This window comes from Polyodon spathula, chromosome 6 (assembly GCF_017654505.1).
Source record: "Polyodon spathula isolate WHYD16114869_AA chromosome 6, ASM1765450v1, whole genome shotgun sequence".
Lineage (NCBI taxonomy): Eukaryota > Metazoa > Chordata > Actinopteri > Acipenseriformes > Polyodontidae > Polyodon > Polyodon spathula.
Window position 1 is genome coordinate 5543085 of NC_054539.1, and position 18718 is coordinate 5561802.

General features: G+C 37.7%; 1 protein-coding gene across 6 annotated transcripts in view; it reads left to right on the plus strand.

Annotated features, from left to right (window-relative positions):
* LOC121316720 (protein quaking) overlaps positions 1-18718 on the plus strand; it is a 149995-nt gene that overhangs the window by 63964 nt on the left and 67313 nt on the right. For all 6 annotated transcript variants that reach the window (XM_041251829.1, XM_041251830.1, XM_041251827.1 and 3 more), the window contains exon 3: positions 947-1063. In XM_041251829.1, coding sequence (XP_041107763.1) covers positions 947-1063 — 117 coding nt within the window. The remainder of the gene's footprint in view (positions 1-946; positions 1064-18718) is intronic.

An 18718-nucleotide genomic window follows, 5' to 3' on the forward strand; every position in this document is an offset into this window, starting at 1 on the left:
TTGTAGACCAACATGCTGATAAAATCTTTTTTTTAATTGGGTTAAATTCTCTCTGAGAGAATTTTATTTCTAATTTATGAAACCTGCCAGGCTCCTTAATGAAAAACTGACAGAAATACTGTTCTACTATTATGGCTTCCAGTAAACTTTTGCGATATCATTTTGTAGTTTATTTGATTACATGATGTTAAATAAAAGATCAAAATTATATGTTCCTATATATATATATATATATATATATATATATATATATATATATATATATATATATATATATATATATGTTTCAATCCTAATAGTCTAGGTGATCTCAAACACATATCAATGGTTTTCTGAAGCTGTCAATGGGATCATTGTTATTTTGTAAAGTTTAACCATCATGATATTAATTTTTTTTTTTTTTTTTTTTTAATGCATATTAGTTTAGTGTGTGAGGATAGGGCAGCCAGCTTCAAACCAATAACTAATTGTGTGTTTAGCCAAGAAGGTTGCATCCCGGTGATGGTGCTGACGTTGCTTGGGGATGATCCAAAATAAATGCATTGCATTGTGCTTCATGTTTAGTTACCAGGAGAGATGCATGGCTAAAAGAGACCTAGTAAAAAAGTAAAATGTGCATGTAGACCATGCCTTGAAGCTCATTTAAATGGAAAAATATTACTGATAAACTTTATTAAAGAGAGCTAGTTTGAAACCCCTCAGGTCTGTTGGGCTTGCATCCTTTTTTATTAGAATTTTTAATATTTACAAACTTAAGTAACATGTGATTTGTATTGCATCAGTTAAAAAAAAAAGTATCTAAAGGCATTGATTAGGAGCGTCAAAAAAAAAACAAAAACAAAACTGCACAGCTAACCCTAATGAAAACCCAGTAAACTCGACCATGAAGCTGTATTCTTTCTCCGACAGACACTTTCTTAATTATGATTATTCTTTCTTTCTATAGTTCAATTTTGTTGGAAGAATCCTTGGGCCCAGAGGACTAACAGCAAAGCAGCTGGAAGCAGAGACGGGATGTAAGATCATGGTCCGAGGCAAGGGCTCAATGAGGGACAAAAAAAAGGTATGTTTCAAGAATGCAGGAGTGTTGGAATTTACTCTGCTAAGCATAGCACTTTAGCATATAATCATGGAGTTACAGTTACATTATTTCAAATAGATTTTCTCGAAAGCTGTGTGGTCTCAAGTCTCAAGTGCAGGATTCAGAATCAGATTGTGTTCAACTGGCCCCTATTTTTTATTTTTTATTTATTTATTTTTTTTAAATACACCGAAGGTCAGTAATGTAACTTTCATATATTGCCTGTGGTTTTGCTGTTATGTTTTTTTAAAAAAGTGTGCAGTCTGGGTTCCCCTTTGCAAATAGATTGATGCATTTTTTTTATTAATTAAGGCAAACATTTGTACGCTTGCGTAAATTTTAAAAGACTAATATATATATATATATATATATATATATATATATATATATATATATATATATATATATATATCTCTGAATATGTTGTCTACTTGAATTCATGTTTGAGTGGTTGAAGTTACAGTTTGGGTAAAAATGTCTTCTTTATAGAAGGTGTACATTGTTTAGCCCAGTCGTGCATTTTATCAGATAAATTGATCCTTAGCAGACAGGACAGCTAACTCATTTGAAATTAGGTTTACTTATGCAGACAGGCGTTCGTTAGAAGAAAAAATAATTAAAGATTTATAAAGAAAAACAGTGTTCGTTCTGAGATTTCAGGCATTTGTATTGACATAGCGAAGACCAAAATCTTACAGCGCTGTTATCTGTTTCATGTATCAGACTGGCCCTTCAGCAGTGTTTGTCTTTATAATTGCCAGGGACTTGACAAGGACTCAAATTACAGTATGTGCACTCCCTGTCATCGACTTCAGTTCATCATATTGGGCCCCTGTCATTGAGTTCTAGTTCTTTCCCGCAGCACTTGTATGCAGGAACAGGCAATCTACTTTGGATCAATCCCTATAGAGGCATAGACAAGTGACCTGATGTGCATACACTGCATCCTGCACAGATGTGGAATTTACAGGAGATTGACTGCTAAAATCTAAATCTTAAGAAGTCTGAGTCCCCACCAGTAGCCCAGGGATTCATGTTGGGATGCCCAGTCTTTTCTACAGTGCCCTTGTGGGGCTGTCTTACTCACTCAGTGTTTCACTTGTAAAATACTGTATTATAATTCAGAGCATTATTTAAATTAAAGTAGATTTTCCAGGGGGAGGATTTGTGCACAGAAAGCATAATACAGCAGCTTTGGGATTTACACTGTCTTTTGATTCAGTGCCAGCTGCCCTTATGACCTAGAGCAGCATCACTTCTGACCCGGGCACTTAGTGTTGTCCTGTGCATGCAATGTCTCTACCTTCAATTTAGAAACGACACATGCTTCTTTCTCAGTAATGTGCAGAGCAGCAAATATAGATCTATGCAGGGCAGATTTCTGTCAAGGTCAAGGGTAGAATGAGTAACATATAAACTGCTCTGCTTATTTCTTGCCCCTCCAAAACTAGAGCACAATAAAATATCAAAATGGTCACAATAGCTATCACTATACATTCGGTGGACACAATATTGTGTGATGAGTAATTGGATTTTAATTTAGCCAAACACCTGGCAAATGGCAGATTGCTCTGTTAAGTAATATCTACCTCTTTGGCCAAAAGTGTTGCATTACCTAGAATTTTAGGATTGAGACAAAAACAAAAACAAAAAAAAAACAAAAAACTGTATGAACATAAAAATGTAGATATGTTAAGTAACATCATGTAATCAAAGAAACTGCAAAATTATATTGCATAGAAGTACTGTATTTCATGTTAGATTTCAAAATGTCAGATTTTTCAATTTGACTGTTTTTTGTGAAGTATGTGGAAAACTACAAAGCAGTATGCAATTCAAGATGTTAACATAACATTATTCAGCAGGTTTCATTTGACTTGAAGCAAAATGAGTCAATTCTGTAGGGTGATGCAAAACTTTTGGCTATAGCTGTAATTTCCATCAACAATTATAATTATTGTCCTGCAGGGGGTCTGTATATCATTAATCTGTTATACATCTGTTCTATGCCCTTGTTTTCTTGCGCAGGAGTTTACCAGCACTGTGCTGGAATACACAGCACTCTTTGACAACCTTGTCCTCTACATGGATAGAATAGAAGAAATGCTGTTTTAGTTTCAGTATCATATAATTTGGGTTATGGCAGCAGATGTGTTATTTTCTTGGATTTATGTTACACAATGCATTATCCTCCTCAATAAATAAATAAATAAATAAATACATAAATAAATACATTACATTCTCTAGAATAAAGCAATCGAGGAGCTTCCAGGCTGTCAAGTAATAGGGAACTGCGATTAAAAACTTGGCAAAGCTGCCAGATTAACTGTAAAACTGGAATGTTTATTACCTTTTTTTTTTTTTTTTAAACTCAGTGTAAGAAAAAAAACATTTGAAAGTTTTTGAGATAATTTGTGACAGACAGAAAACAAATGCTACAGGCTTGCTCTGCATAATGATTTTGGAAGTGCAATCGAAAAACATATTGTTATGGTAATTTCTTCTTTTAATAATTCTTTAGAATGTAAGACGTACAAATTTATTAAGCCAACGTGCCTGTACATTTTGCAAATACCTTTAATATAATATTTATAGTAGGACCTGGCCACCAAAGGGACCAAAAATGGTATTTCTATACTGAACAATACTTCATGGGAAACCTACTGGATATCAAAAAGTGTTTAAGCTTGTTGATTTAATTCCTGGTTGCTTGGAATTATAGCTAAGTCATGTGATCATCATAGGAGATACATTGATTGTCTTTTGCTCACAAAGGTGCTGGGGAGATAGCATTCCCAGAACACCATGTCTAAGTAGCCTTTGGAAATCCTCGTTGCTGTGTCTCTTGTTAGTCAGATGATTACCAGGAATCAGTGATACAAGCAAAACCCTTTCGTCATTGTGGCAGAGCTTCCCACCCCTTTGTATTATTAGTATGATTTATTATATATTTTATTGTTGCGGCACGGATGAAAGCCGTCGCCATTATGTGTTATTGTTTTGTGCTTATTTTAAGAACCTTGTGAAGATGCATGACGGATCAGCTACTGAGTAGTTAATTAGTTGACAGTCATTATTAAAATTGTACAGAGTCTGGCCGAGGGGTAATAAGATAATTACTAGCTAGTTAACCCCTCGGCCAGAATATAAAAGACCTGCAGACTGGCTGCATGGGGAAGTGTTCAGAGTGGAGAACGGTAGTGGCGAGTCAGGAGGTAAAAGACAAAAATGAAACCTAACAGTTGCTACGTCATGCTGGAGAACCAGCACTGTACTAGTTTGTTTGTTCGTCCACTGTTTTGTTTGTCTATTTTATGTTGGCCACAAAGTGCCGTGTGTAGTTTTGTTTAAACCTTTTATTTATTTGTTTAATTTATTTATTTGTTTATTTGTTTAAACCTTTTATTTATTTGTTTAATACTGAGTGCAGCCATTGTGTCTCGATTTCAACCCCAGTACTGTGTGTTTCTTCCGGGTATGTGATATCATCCACCAGCCAGCTTGTTACACTCATGCATTTTTGTCAATTTTTCAAAAACTGAAAGACAAGTTTCACATGAAGTAATATTTAAGTATTTGAGTAGCAGATAATTTCATGGTAAGATGTACTAAAATAATTTGTTAGGTGTTCTTCAACATGGTAAACATATACAATTTACCTCCAACATATCTAAGGTTAATTAGGGATTTCCTCATTAGGGCACATCCAAATTCCGTGTTTTGAATAAAAACAAGAACTTGGTCAATATCTGTGCTTGCTTCAGTGATTTCTAGATGGCATGTTTGCTGTTTGGAGATCCTGCCTGTCAGGCAATTCGTTCAGAACGCAATGCCCACTGAGGGTGCTTACCTGTCAGCATAGCTCCAGGAGTGGAATGGGAATAAGTGTCGTGTTCCTCAGTGATGTACAGTCTTTGCAGAGCTGTAAATAACTGTGAGGTTCACCAAAACAGAGATTATAAAACATACACAGCTGGAATGAGGAGAAAATAATCACTGGAAACTTATTTTTTAAAAATGCATTGCTGTCTCCATTGTGTTTGAGTTTGTGCAGAGGGGGGGGGTATGTGTAGATAAGATGCCTTTTAAGTCATCTAGCTCTGCTGTTTTTTATATATATATATATATATATATATATATATATATATATATATATATATATATTATATATATGCATGTTAAAATTTGAACACTTGTGATGAACACTTACAACTGGCAAAACAAATTTATTGAAACATCTGAATAGCAGCTAAAGTAAAGTTTTATGATCGACAATAGATCCTGATTGCCTGTAATATAACCACTTGGCAAAGCAACTGACAAAGCCGTAAATAGCACTGTAGTTTTTGATGTGGGTTATAAAGACAATTAACTATGGCTGTATCTGAGCAAAACATAAGTACAAAATTATCATTGTTCAGTGTTCACATTTTATCCTGATTTACAAATGTCCTTCTGTTACAGTACTGTAGATGAACCTCACAGTTAAAGGCACAAAAACAAGTGCAGAATAACTCCCTTAGTAAATTATTCAGCAAATGGTTTATGTCCCTCCTCTCTGAATAATAAAGCAGCATGTACAGTACCTTTAAGTAATTCTGGGCAAGTTGTTGTTATTAAAATGTATGGGATATGTTGAATGCAGAACCTTCCAAATGGCTACAAAGACCCTCCGATAAATGTACAACTCCCTCTAAGTCAATCACAGTCCATAAAGAAAAGGGCAGCCTGTGACATTTATATATTGGTCCTAACTAATCTGCCTACCGCAGCCCAAATTTGACCTTTCTCATTGAAATGGCAACTAGAAGAAATTGTCTTGTTATCTGGCCTCAGATTTATATCGCTGGCAGCCCATGGTTGTATTCAGACTCCAAGCTGCAGCAACACTATATTTTTAACAAAGTCACCTTGCCCCCACCCCCCCTTCCCCCCTCCACAAGATTTCAAACAAGATACATAACAAGATACATTGTCATATGTAGGTCAGACCTCATGCTGTCAACAGAAACTCTTAGAGACAAGCAGCAAACAAAAAAAAAAATTGAACTTGTCCATTTCTGTGTGTGATGTGAGCTTATGAAGTGTGTTTTATTCCAAGTGCTGAATGAAAAAATCATTCAAAGCCATTGAGTGGGCTGTGAATATACCTATAAGGACAGAGGAAGGTAGACAGACAAGGAGAGGCTTGAATGGTCACTGTTCCTGCAGTTTGTACAAAACTTGACAGCAATGGTCCAGCTGTGCTCGTGGTTATGAGAGTGAAGTGCTGAGTACACAAAGCATGTCCTTGTTTTTGTATTGTTAAATAGCCTTTTCAAGAAAGAGGTATTTTCAAAAATCCAATTACTACTGATATTTTATATATCTTGAGCTATGTGATTTTTACTCTCCTATCCAGTGACTAATACGCTCTCATCAGGCCAGATGACAGTACCATTGTTATGCGATCCAGAGCAGAAGTGCAGTGTAGTTTTGCTGGGACATCAGACAGCTGGCTCATGATTTCTCATCCAACCAGTGATTCTTTAATAGACCAAGAAAGCTACTTGGAAACTGCTGTGAACTGCTGTATTTACATTTCAATCTTTTTTTAAAAGGTCCAAGTGCAATATTTCACTGGTGGAATGCAATAGGATGGAATATCCTATGGAGCTACTATTAAATTAATCAAGTTCATTGATGGGTTCTGCTTCAGTTCAAAAGCGTAAAATGACACCATTTTCATAATGAATTTGATATCATGCTGATTATTCTATGTAGTCATGAATAGATGTAGACTACCATCCCCCAGTCATATTAGTGCCAAGTGGCTGGGCTAGATCATTTAGGTAGTTCAGCTCTTTAATCATTTACAGACAACAGTACAATTAAACAGTACAGAAATGTTTTTAAATACAGTACAATGTGACTGAAAACACAAATTGGATTTGTTTCATGGTCCACTAAATCAAGTCGATGACTAACTCCGCAATTTTCTGACTCATTGATTCCCTTTACTAGTTAATACTTTTGAAGTTAACTCTGTGAAGTGACATCATGGCACGTCATTATAATATTACATATACAAAAAGATACTGCTTTTGTGTAGCGAAGCTTCATTGAATGTCCTGGGTCTGTATCTCAGTTAAAGCTGACCTGTCTGACAGCAGCATGCATTATGAAATGATGTAATGAAAAGCTATTTTACCCAGTTATTTTAATTAATTAAAAAAAAAGGCCTGGGCTGTCAGCCTCGCTCTGGCATGTTGATACTGTGTGCAGCGCTCTCTGTAATTCACTTAGGCAGCATAATGCATGGACCCCCTCTCTCGAATTCTACTGGGCAGTATAATGCATGGATCAGTCTGAGTAATTCTGCTGAGTTGATAAGAGCCAGTCTCATTTGGCAGTAACAGGTAGAAACAATTCATTTATCCCTCTGTGTATTATACAACCGTTTCTATTTCCAGGAGCAGTGCGACATTGGTTTGTGAGGGCGTACAGTAACTTGCAGGCTGTTTTTTTGCACTGTAGCAAATACAGTCTGTTGGTAATTTACTGAAGGGATTTGTTTTAAACACTGATGCTAACTGAACCTACAATGTGCTTTTAAATTGGTATTTTTAATCCTTCTTGCTTTTTGCTCTAAGGTAGCTCTTTGTTTGAAAATATACTTTGAGTAATGGAACAGCCTTGAGTACAACAAGCTATCTGGCTGATATTAGTTAATCTTTAACAAATAAAAACGCACCAAATCCCCAAACCATGTCACTTACCTCTCATTATTTAATTTAATATAATTACTTTCATAAAGTGCAATTCCTACTTAACATGTGCTGTCTTGATGCATAATTTAAAAACTAATTGGTGATTGGCAGCTAGGGACATTAATCCTTGCATCTCTCCAACATTTTACTCAATACATCAAAATAGCCATCAGGTAATAAATACCCTTTGATTCAGATGTTCAGGATACCAAGATAAGCCCCTACTGCTTTTTTTATTTTTAACAACAGCAGGGAATCTCCAGGGGGATTCCCCAGAGCTGTAAAATGTACCAGTAAAATCCTTGGCTTAACCATGGACTCCTTCAACAGCTAGCCACTCAACTATCTACAGCAGGGTTTCAGTCCTGGTCCTGGGGACCCCCTGTGTCTTCTGGTTTTCATTCCAACTGAGCTCTCAGTTACTTAACTAGTCCCTTAATTGAACTGATAATTTACATATTTAGACCTTTTTAATTGTTTTCAGCTCTTAAACAGTTGCAGAGTTCAAATTACTTATAAAATGTTATATTTAACGTGAAATCTACAAATGTTTTTACAAAAGGGTTTAATCAAGTGCTTGAGAACTCAGTTGGAATGAAAACCAGCAGACACAGTGGGTCCCCAGGACCAGGATTGGGAAACTCTGATCTACAGTATGATTATTTCAAAGAAAACTGTGCCAACTGGTGGGCATACCTCAGAAAGTTAAATAAGGCTCTTATGCAAACCACAGCTGTGCCGTCACATCATCCATTCTGTCCATCCGTCTGAGAAATAAATTCAAGATCTTTTCATGTGAATATTTGTTTGGACCTAACCTCAGGAGGAATAGATTCATAATGAAATTCATAGTGACTGTATAAATCACTGTATGTGCATCTCTGTCACTGTATTCCACTGTCCCTCTTAGGTAATGAGATACGCTTCTCAGTGGGTAACTTATCAAAGAGGCAATGAAATCACAAAATCCTAGGGGCTCCTAGTCGCCTGGCTGCATTCTCTTCTTGTTACACTGCCGCTAAAATAAAGGTGCCTGACCCTGAAGTTGAAAGCATGTTCTCTCAATGAAGTGCATGCCCTGTTGTCGCTCAGTGAGGAGGATCATTAATGCCTGAGAAACACAAATCAGATCAGAATGTGACTCTAGATCCATACAACATACAAAGACATTGATAAAGAGTTCTTGATGAAATGTTCATCAGTTTCTTTCTATTGAGTGTTTTATAATTGTGGATGATTATCTCAATAAATAATAAATAAAAACTGGAAAATGTTGGTGTAAATGTGTTGGTGTTTTTATTTCAATTTCATTGACACATTTAGTTCAGAAAATTATAGCACCCTGTTCATTGCAATACATTTAAGGCTTCTGTTAATTCTTGTACATTGAAACTAGCCCAATAGCTTATTTGCTTGCCGTGCTAATTTAATCTGATAAGAGATGCTTGGTGCAATGGGAATATTGGTTTTGCAGTATCGTACTGTATCTGCAGAATTAGATAACTGTGGAAACTCTGAGGAACTTCAGGGGGTTTGAGTGTTTCCTAATCCATAACATTCTCCCAGTGGCACTGGAACAATTTTTAAAGTGGAGGTGCTAGAAAGCCATTGAACAAAACTGTAATCCATGTATATCATGGAATCAATGCAAAGCCAGAGGGTGCTACCATACCCCCAGCACCCCTAGTTCCAGCGCCCCTGCGTATTCCTACTCCTGCATTAGCAAATGAATGCAGCAGTGACTCATGCGCATAGAATGTCATGAAGACATCCACAATCAAATGCTTGTCACAGACATGCCACTGCAAAAGTGCTGGAAACAGCAAAGCAGAACAAATGGCAACGTGTTTTATACCATAAAAAATTCCACCTGCGATAACACTACCAATAGCATGTAGTGTCAGGACAGTGCTGGTTTGAATTGACAGGTTTTTATAAATTGCATAATACATGTAGACATACCGTTTGCACAACAAATTAATCAGTCATGTGAAATGTAGCTGAATTGCATAAAAGTGGGTGCTCCATATTGCAGATGTGTTATTTGTTCAATATAAATAACAAAAATAAAACCATTATCTTTTGTCGGGAGAGAACAAACCAACAACTGGGAGCCACACTGTCTTTCACAGTATAAGATGTAGGTACACACTATCTGCCTTCCCATGCTTGACATAATCATTTGCTGACAATAGCTGTCAGGGAAAGTCTAGTCACTCACATGCCTACTTTTGCAGTTATTATAACTGTCAGAATCAGTTCACAAAAATATATTATCAGACGCACTAGATATTACAGCACATTGATTTCAGCTTGCCCCCCGCCCTCCGCGCCGGGGCTAGATCACTGGGGCGGGAGGGAGTGTATATGTTGAATTTCATGGGTCGAGCCCGATGCACTGGTTGTCGCAGATGGGTCCTGCTACTCGCCCATGTACAGAGGAGACGCACTGCTGGTGGCATTCACATGTCATTACTGTCATATCTCGTAACCATGGTTACTGGGCTCCCAGAAGAGTAAAAGAAAGAAAAGCAAAATTGTGCAAGGTAGACTAAGAAGCCTGGGGGTTAATAGCAATCATAGACTGTGTAGTTGTATCTGCATTGAACTGAAGGGGAAAGCGTGCTAGATAGATGGGGGGTTTGTTTGCAAGGTGTGTAGGATAAAGATCTCAGCCAATCATAGTAAAGTTTGATTGCACGACTAGAATATCACTTAGAAGAATCTAGTTAATGGCAACAAGAAAGAGTGATTAATCTTTAACACCTGGTAACTCCTGTTTCAGTCAATGGAACCACTGAATCATGTATCTGTACACTTTCTAAATAGTTATTTTGGACCCCTTCTGAGAGGGACACTTAAGTGAAATCAAACAATTAATCAAATATTTTTATTTTTAAAATTTATGTGGTGGAGCCAGGCCACCAGATGTAGTGTTTAAGACATGGAGTCAGTAACAAATAAAACATGTAGAGAGAGCGGCTCCGCCTCTTCAAGGCCCAACATATAGATGGGGTTCCTTCATTGAGGAGACCCAAAACACAGGAGGAGGGGGGGGGGGGGGGGGGGGGGGGGGGGGGGGGGGTTGGTGGGGGGGGGTTCACCATCTCTGAGGTAACCCGACATATGAAGAGGGGTCACTGTCTCTGAGATGACCCGACATACGAACAGGGGTCACCATCTCTGAGATGACCCGACATACAAAGAGGCTCGCGAACCAGAAAGAAAAACATTGATTTTTATAGTAACACATAAGTGAGGTTCTGGCCCTTCAATGGCCCAACATATGCAGTAGGGGGGTTCTGTTACTGAGGACACCCGACAAACAGAAGGGGGGCCACCGTCTTTGAGGTGACCCGACATACAAAGAGCTGCACCAACTCTGGGGTAACCCAACATACGAAGAGGCTTGCGACCCGGAAATAAAAACATAAAATTAGTAGATATTAGAACATATAGAGCAGGGTGTTTGCCTCTTCAAAAAACCCTAACATAATAGAAGGAGACCCGACAAACAGGAGAGGGGTCATCATCTTTCAGGAGACCCGACAAACAAGGGGTTGCACCACTTGGGGACCCTCGCATAAATAGAGACATCAAAACCTGAAAGAGAAGAATCATGCATTCTGAAGGAGTGGTTTGGCCAGGGGTCCCCTTTGACTTATGGAGATCCCTCCTCTACGAGGTAAATGAAGCGAAGCTTAACAACGGGTTGGGGAAAGTGGAATCACTAACCCCCCAAAGAATGGACCCCCGGCTAACTGCTGAAGACACCTGAGAAGAAAAAAGATTAACCACCAATGCATAAAGAAAAGGAGAAAAAAGAGAAAACAATTAACACAAAAAGGAAAGAAGACACTTAAACATGACAAAGGGGAAGCTGTACCCTACTGACTATGTGAAGACCCTCCGCACGGTGAAAAAAAAAAAAAAAAAAGTTCTTTTTAGGAGGAAATCTTTGGTGGCCCTGGTGGAAAAGTCGTCCCCACTCTGAATATACTAGCAATGGACTGATAGGCTTAGGATATTTCTGATGATGAAGAACATATATAAAGTCCAGCGCCACATATTTTTGATTACATGCTGGCTGATATTTGCTTTTGCAACTGATGTGGCTACCCCTATTCTGAATGAACGAGGAGTGTAGAATTGCAAGTGAAGACCTGCTCTGCACACCACAGTGGAGAGATGTGAACTAAACCAATGCCTTGATACAATAGAACAGCTTGAATTGATGAACAAAGGTTCAGAGAATGAAATGACCTTGCGTTCTATGATGTATTTCAGCATGGAAGTGTAGGGGCATAGAGTTGATTTTTGAAAGCTGAATACATTATGCTTGCTGCAGCTGATCCATTTTTGAATTGAGAAGGAATAGTATGAAATGGGAATCTGGAATGAGCTTGAGGTCACTTCAGCAGAAACCTAGAGTAGGAAAGCTGGAAATAGAAGTAACTGTATATTCGGAGCGTCTCAAAAAAAACCAAAATGCGGACAGGCATGTAATCTGTAAATGAGAAACAGCATCATCTGCATTATTGTGAAAGCTTGTTAGGTGGTGAGCTTGTATTAGGAAATTGTTGGAAACTGAAATCCTTCTAGCCACCGCAGTAACTGCATGATAAGAGGGGAACTGGAAAGTCCTTTATTTATAATGTGCACTGTAGCTATATTATCATAATAGAATAATAGTGATTTCTTAGACCAGTGATAACCACATAGCTGGGCTGCTGCAACTACTGGGTATATTTCGAGAAGAGCTGTGGATTTTAGATGTGGAGATAGGTTTTCAATTTCCTTAGACCATGTACTGGAAAACCATTGATTGTTTAAGAAACCTCCGAATCTCAGAGATGAGGCGTCTGTAAACAAAACCAGATCATGTGGTGCTGAAATTAAATCGTCATAAAACATAGAAAGGCCATTCCAATGCTGAATAAGAGCAGACCACATTTTAATGTCTTTCCTAGCTTCTGAGGAGATATTAATAGAAGAGTCCAGGTTTTTTGCTGTTGATGCAAGTGCAAGTAGTTGAGATATAAATGTCCTTCCTTGGGGGATAATGCGAATTGCAAAGTTGAAGTGACCGTGTAAGGAACGCAGTGCACGTTTCCAAATTGTTTTACTGAGCTGAAAGTTCTGAATAAGAAAACAAATATGATTGAGTTTATACTCGGGTAGGCTGCCTTCAAACTTTTCTGTGTCTAAAATGATTCTAGAGAATGCAGGGGCTGATTAAGCAGAAATCGCTTCTGCTGGCGGATCTGAAGGAGGAGAGATTGATAAGTTAAGAAGATGAAGCGGAAATGGAACATGGTAAGTGTTGAGAAGTATCCAGCATAATGCTTCTGAAAGTGTATTGAATATCTTTGGGCTGCTTAACAGAGTAGCGAAACAGAACTTTCCTTCCCAGTATATACCAAATAGATGGCGAAGAGAAGGATGGATTGGTATTACTTTAAATGCATCTAATATATCTGCTTTAGCTAACCATAAACTTGGTCTGCTAATTTAATAGTGTGAATTGCATCCGAAATATTAATATAATGAAGAGAAAATTGATCATGAGGAATGAGCGAGTTGATGCTACTGGTGCTTGACCCCCACGGTGCTGATAAATTGGCTGCAGGAATTAGTGAGTGAGTTGTTTTTTTCCTGACATTTTTCGAGTGGCGATGCCGATGGGTTTCATTCTGTAGACTGGGAATGGGGGAGCTAAAAAGGGACCTACTGTAAAACCTAAAAATACTATAAAAACTTCTTTTTCGATGAGAGAACGAACTACCTCTGGTTCTTGAATGCTGGAACGAAGGTTCTTGCTTTGAAAAGAGGAGGAAGGAATTTGTCCGGTTGAAAAAACGTTTTTTTTTTGTCTTTCGATTAAGTAGTTGGTGAAAATGATGTCAGGGTGATTCTGGAGTTTTTTTGGATAAAGCAGGACTGTTTATGGGAGTGGAAACTGAGCATTGGAGAGAGTCAATACGAGCTAGATTGCAGATAGTATTGAAATGTGCATCCCCACAAAAGTGACATATGAATGAAGTCACATTGTCTGTTTGAGCAGAAACCAGTATTGAAATTATTACAGATTTGTCTCCCTCCGGAGAATCTGATTTTGCGCCCATATTTATCTTGTCTTGAGGGTGGATCTGGAGGAGCTAAAGCATGCATAGGATTAGTGAAGGAAGCTCTGTTTGAGTAGTGAGTTATTGAGGTCCCAGGTGCTGATTTAGAGGTTGATGCTATTGCTGCCTTTGGACAGAAGGACGTTGAGTGAGCTGTAGAAGTGCAGACCCCGCATGCATTGGCTCTCAGACCACCGAAAATCATTTTAAATAAATCTGAATCGGGATGAGCCCAGTTAATTATGTGGTTATTGGATGCCATGATAGCTGCTGTTTTTGCTAAAATAGTGACTGATAGATCTCCACAATCCACAACTCTGTGATCTTGAAACTTCGATGTTGCCATCAATAATGAAACCAGACATCCTTATCTTCGATTATGTTACATCTGATTTTCAGAGATATTGAGTGATGTTGAGCTGAAGTTGTAGAATAGGAGCCGTATGCAGATGCAGTAGCAAGGTTGTAGATTGGAGGGTCTGATGAAATGACCGATATTAGTGCTGAACCAAAAGAAACAGTAGCTGCCACTAGAGTGTTTGCTGCAGGAATTAGTGAGCGAGCTGAACTTTTGTTTCTCTTGCTCGATATTAGATACCCTTTTATCCAAATCGCTGAGTTTGGTAGTGGCCGAAGATAACGTATTGGCAAAAGGCTGCATGAATGATTTCATTTCATTAAATAGCAGGGAGTGTTGTTGCTGAATTTCACTGGCTGGCGTGGCTGGCTGCTGGTAGACGTGCTGGCCGTGGGGATGACTTGCCCTGGCACATACTGCCTGTTGTCTGGTTGGAGAAGCTGAATGGCTGGGTGCTGCTGAAGAGCTTTTTTAGGTGGAAAAAACGGTTCTGCTGAAATGGAACTGCAATGCAGAAGAAAAAGAGATTCCCGATCGCTCCCTGCTGTAAACACACTGCCATTTTTGCCATCTGCCAGGAGGTTTTTTATAAATTTGTTCATGGTCCAGTCTTTCCAAAACATCCTGAGGCCTGAGACGCTTGGATTGGTGAAGATTGGGACCTTGGGTGGCAGGTGGATATGTAGAAACTCGATCGTATCTAACTGAGATTACATACAGCTTCAAAGTAATATATTATGCAGAACCATTACTATTCACATGCTGCACTTTTTAAAGTGAGACAGTGCTTCCAAACAAATGTTTTTTTTTTTTTTAAATCATATTCCCATAGCATCAGTCTCAGATATGCAGGACTAGGTTTTCCTTCCTTTTTTATTTAAATGTTTGTTCTGCACAAGTCAGTGTGTTCTCCTGTAAAAGAATACTTTCATAATACCAGTAAAATTACAGACAAGAGACCCTTGCAGAACTACAACTAGCAGACCACTGCATAACAGCAATGGCAACAATTATACTGATTCTTTTATGGTACCTTGGTACTTCACTGCATCACCAGTGTGTAATCGGTTAATACCATTTTGATACCAAAAACACTGTGTGTCAAAACATGAAAATGCTACCGCTGTGGTATTGTTTCTACCTGTTTGCTGCTCGTACATAACCATTGCATTGCTACTGTTAATGGCGCTTTATTTCCATCGAAGATCAGCAGACCTACTAGCTTTGTTATTTTCATATGCATCACATTTAGTATATGTACAATAAACATAACAAAAAGCAGTCAAAGAAGAAGAGAAGAAGAAGAAGAAGAAGGAGGTTTCTTACTATACAGGATAAACTCAGATAGACCCAGATCAACACACTGCAAGACTTACTCAGAATGCTGGTCTTAAGAGAGTGAAGAAAAAAAAAGTAGGAAAAAACAGGAAGTAATAAGACCCGGAAGTTCTATTAATTGATGAGCAAATGTAAATGCTTTTGACAAATTCAAGTTTCTCAAGGCAAAGACAGATGATATTTTATCCAGTTCTGTAGCTAGTGTGTATTTATTTTGAGCTAAGATATACTTACCCACCTACGCCAGGGGGAGCATCATCATATAACCATTGACCTGCCGTATTTCTCTAGGAGCAAAGTCGACATGCCTGTGCTGATTTCTTCAGCTTCCACTCAGGGCAGACTCTCCCCTGATGTTGTTATGACCTGTGTCACACATAGTCGTCGCTTTGTCTAGCATGCTAATAGCCCTGAAGTGATTGAATATACAGTAGCTATAAAGCAGTAGGGAGATTAATGCGTCCTTATTCAGTTGCATTTTTCAATAGAAGGTTACAAGGCTTTATTTGAAGACAACCTCCACAACCACTTTCTTGTCTTTGCTGGAGCTTTGAAAGTTCTTCGTGGACATGTTAACAATAGATTGTCATCCAAACTAAACAGGTGTCTGAACAGCAGGTTATAGTGTGCATTTTTAAATCACCTGAACCATTCTATGTTGTGTTTCAGGAATAATGAATCCTATAACATGCAATGTATCTATCTAACCATGTGCAATTCTACAATCTGGTTCTTAAAGAGCTCCTTTTCGGTCATTTGGTGGCTATTTAAATTAAATTAGTATCCCAAAAATGCTTGGAGAGTACATGTATGGTCCTTCAAATGAATTAGTCGAATGTGGAAAAGATTTGCATGTCTTTTTATAAAGGCTTTCCCAGTATTCTCCCTTTCCCTGCAAAGTCCTCTGTAAACTAAAAGCAAATAATTGCTGATCAAGAGGAAGAACCAGGATCAGCATAGCCATTTGTTCCTAATACACAGGACATTAGTAATCCATTTTAAAGACATCAGACAACTCGTTTCCATAATAAAAGTTTGCAGTATTTGCTCTTCAATCCACAAAATGTAATTATTTGTAAGGGCATCTGTTATACAGATGCTTAAAATACAGTACAAAACGCACTGCCACATATTATTAGCATAGGGTTCCATTTGTAGCTAATAATGTACAAGAGAAGACAAACAGATAGTGCACCATGTTTATATAGTCGTCTGCCTTTACAATACTGTAGTTGTTAGCCATAGAATAGAGACAGTGCTATTTGCAGCCAGCCAAATAAAGATATTGGAAGTTCTAGTGAAATGGCATTATAGAGCAAATGAGAGCCATGACGATACCACCTGATAACCAGCAGTGCAGTACAAATGGCAGAGAGAGCACGGTCGTGCATGATTACGGGACTTCTGTCATCTGTTGGATTACTGGGGTCAAAAAAAGAAATGTTTATTTAGATTTATAAATGTTATTTAGTTTTATAAATGTTTATTTAGTTTTATAAATGTTATTTAGTTTTATAAATGTTATTTTAGTTTTTGTAGTTTCCGTTAACCACAAAAACACAGTACAAGTAAACCAAATAAAAAATTTATGGGGAGACCCAAGGTTCCTTATATATATATATATATATTATATATATATATATATCCTATATATTATATATATATATTGGGGGGGGGGGGGTTGCCCCCCCAACGTAACATAATGTATTAATTATTACAATGTTTTAAGTGTACAGTCACCCCGAGTTGGGGTCACAACCTGTGCATTATCAGCAGCTGCTGCTAATGAGACTTGTTTTATTGTAAAACACTTTGGTAGTTTAGAAATTAACTGTTAAACAGTAGAACATAATTAGAATCGCATTAATCGAATTAATTATTACCTTTGTAAAATTAATGGTTTCAGCCTTTTTGTAAAATGCTGTATTGGTATGCAGAAACCTATTTCAGGACGCTACACTTTGATTGTTAGAGATGGATAGGGACGTGAGATCCTGTTTCTTAAAGAGTATCCCTTAATCTTATTTGATTAGCATCTTCTTTTAAAATATATTTGGTAAATAGTATTTACAACCATGCCTGGTTCTGTGATATAAAGCAGGGTTTCCCATTCCTGGTCCTGGGGACCCACTGTGTCTGCTGGTTTTCATTCCAACCAAGCTCTCAATTACTTAACTATAGCCTTAATTGATCTGATAATTTGCTTAATTAGACCTTTTTAATTATTTTCAGCTCTTAAACAGTTTCAGAGTTCAAGTTAAATGTTATCGCTAACATGAAATCTACAACTGTTTAAGAGCTGAAAACAAGTAAAAAGGCCTCATTAAGCAAATTATCAGTTCAATTAAGGGTTTAATTAAGTAATTGAGAACTCAGTTGGAATGAAAACCAGCAGACACAGTGGGTCCCCAGGACCAGGATTGGGAAACCCTGATTTAAAGGAGTGTCTTATAAAAGGGGAATCTATACTATAATATAGATGTGGAACAATGTGTTGATGTCTAATAAGTATTAAATAGTGTGTCAGAGTGGCCAACAGGCTTTGTGCTCATTAGACTGGGTTTTACTGGCCGTTTAGAAGGCAGTGAAGTTAGAAAACAGAAAGTCCATCTTGGACAGCAAGATATACAGGTCAAGAAAGGAAAAATAAATAATTACTTTCATAACCATAAGAGAATAATAACAAATGCTGACATGGTTGAAGATTACAGAAGTGAAAGCGATGAGCTTACAAAGTATGTCACTGCTAAAATGTAAGGTTATGACATTCAACAGATGGTCTGTGGAGATTTTGTACTGAACTGTAGTGAAAGTAAAGAGCAACCTCAGGAAAACAGCTGCACTGTATTTTAAAATGATGTACTGATTTTATTCTGCTATATGCTTTGTGCAGCTTTTTAACCAAGCCATGGTAATGCTTTAGCAAGGTTCAGACATGTGCAAGCCAAACCAGCGTGTGTGCTTTGCAGCGGGAATCATTGAGTCATATGTTTTCAAGAGCTATTGTATTGCTGAACTGCATATTACATGAACTAAAAATGAATGCATAAATAAATAAAAAGCTATC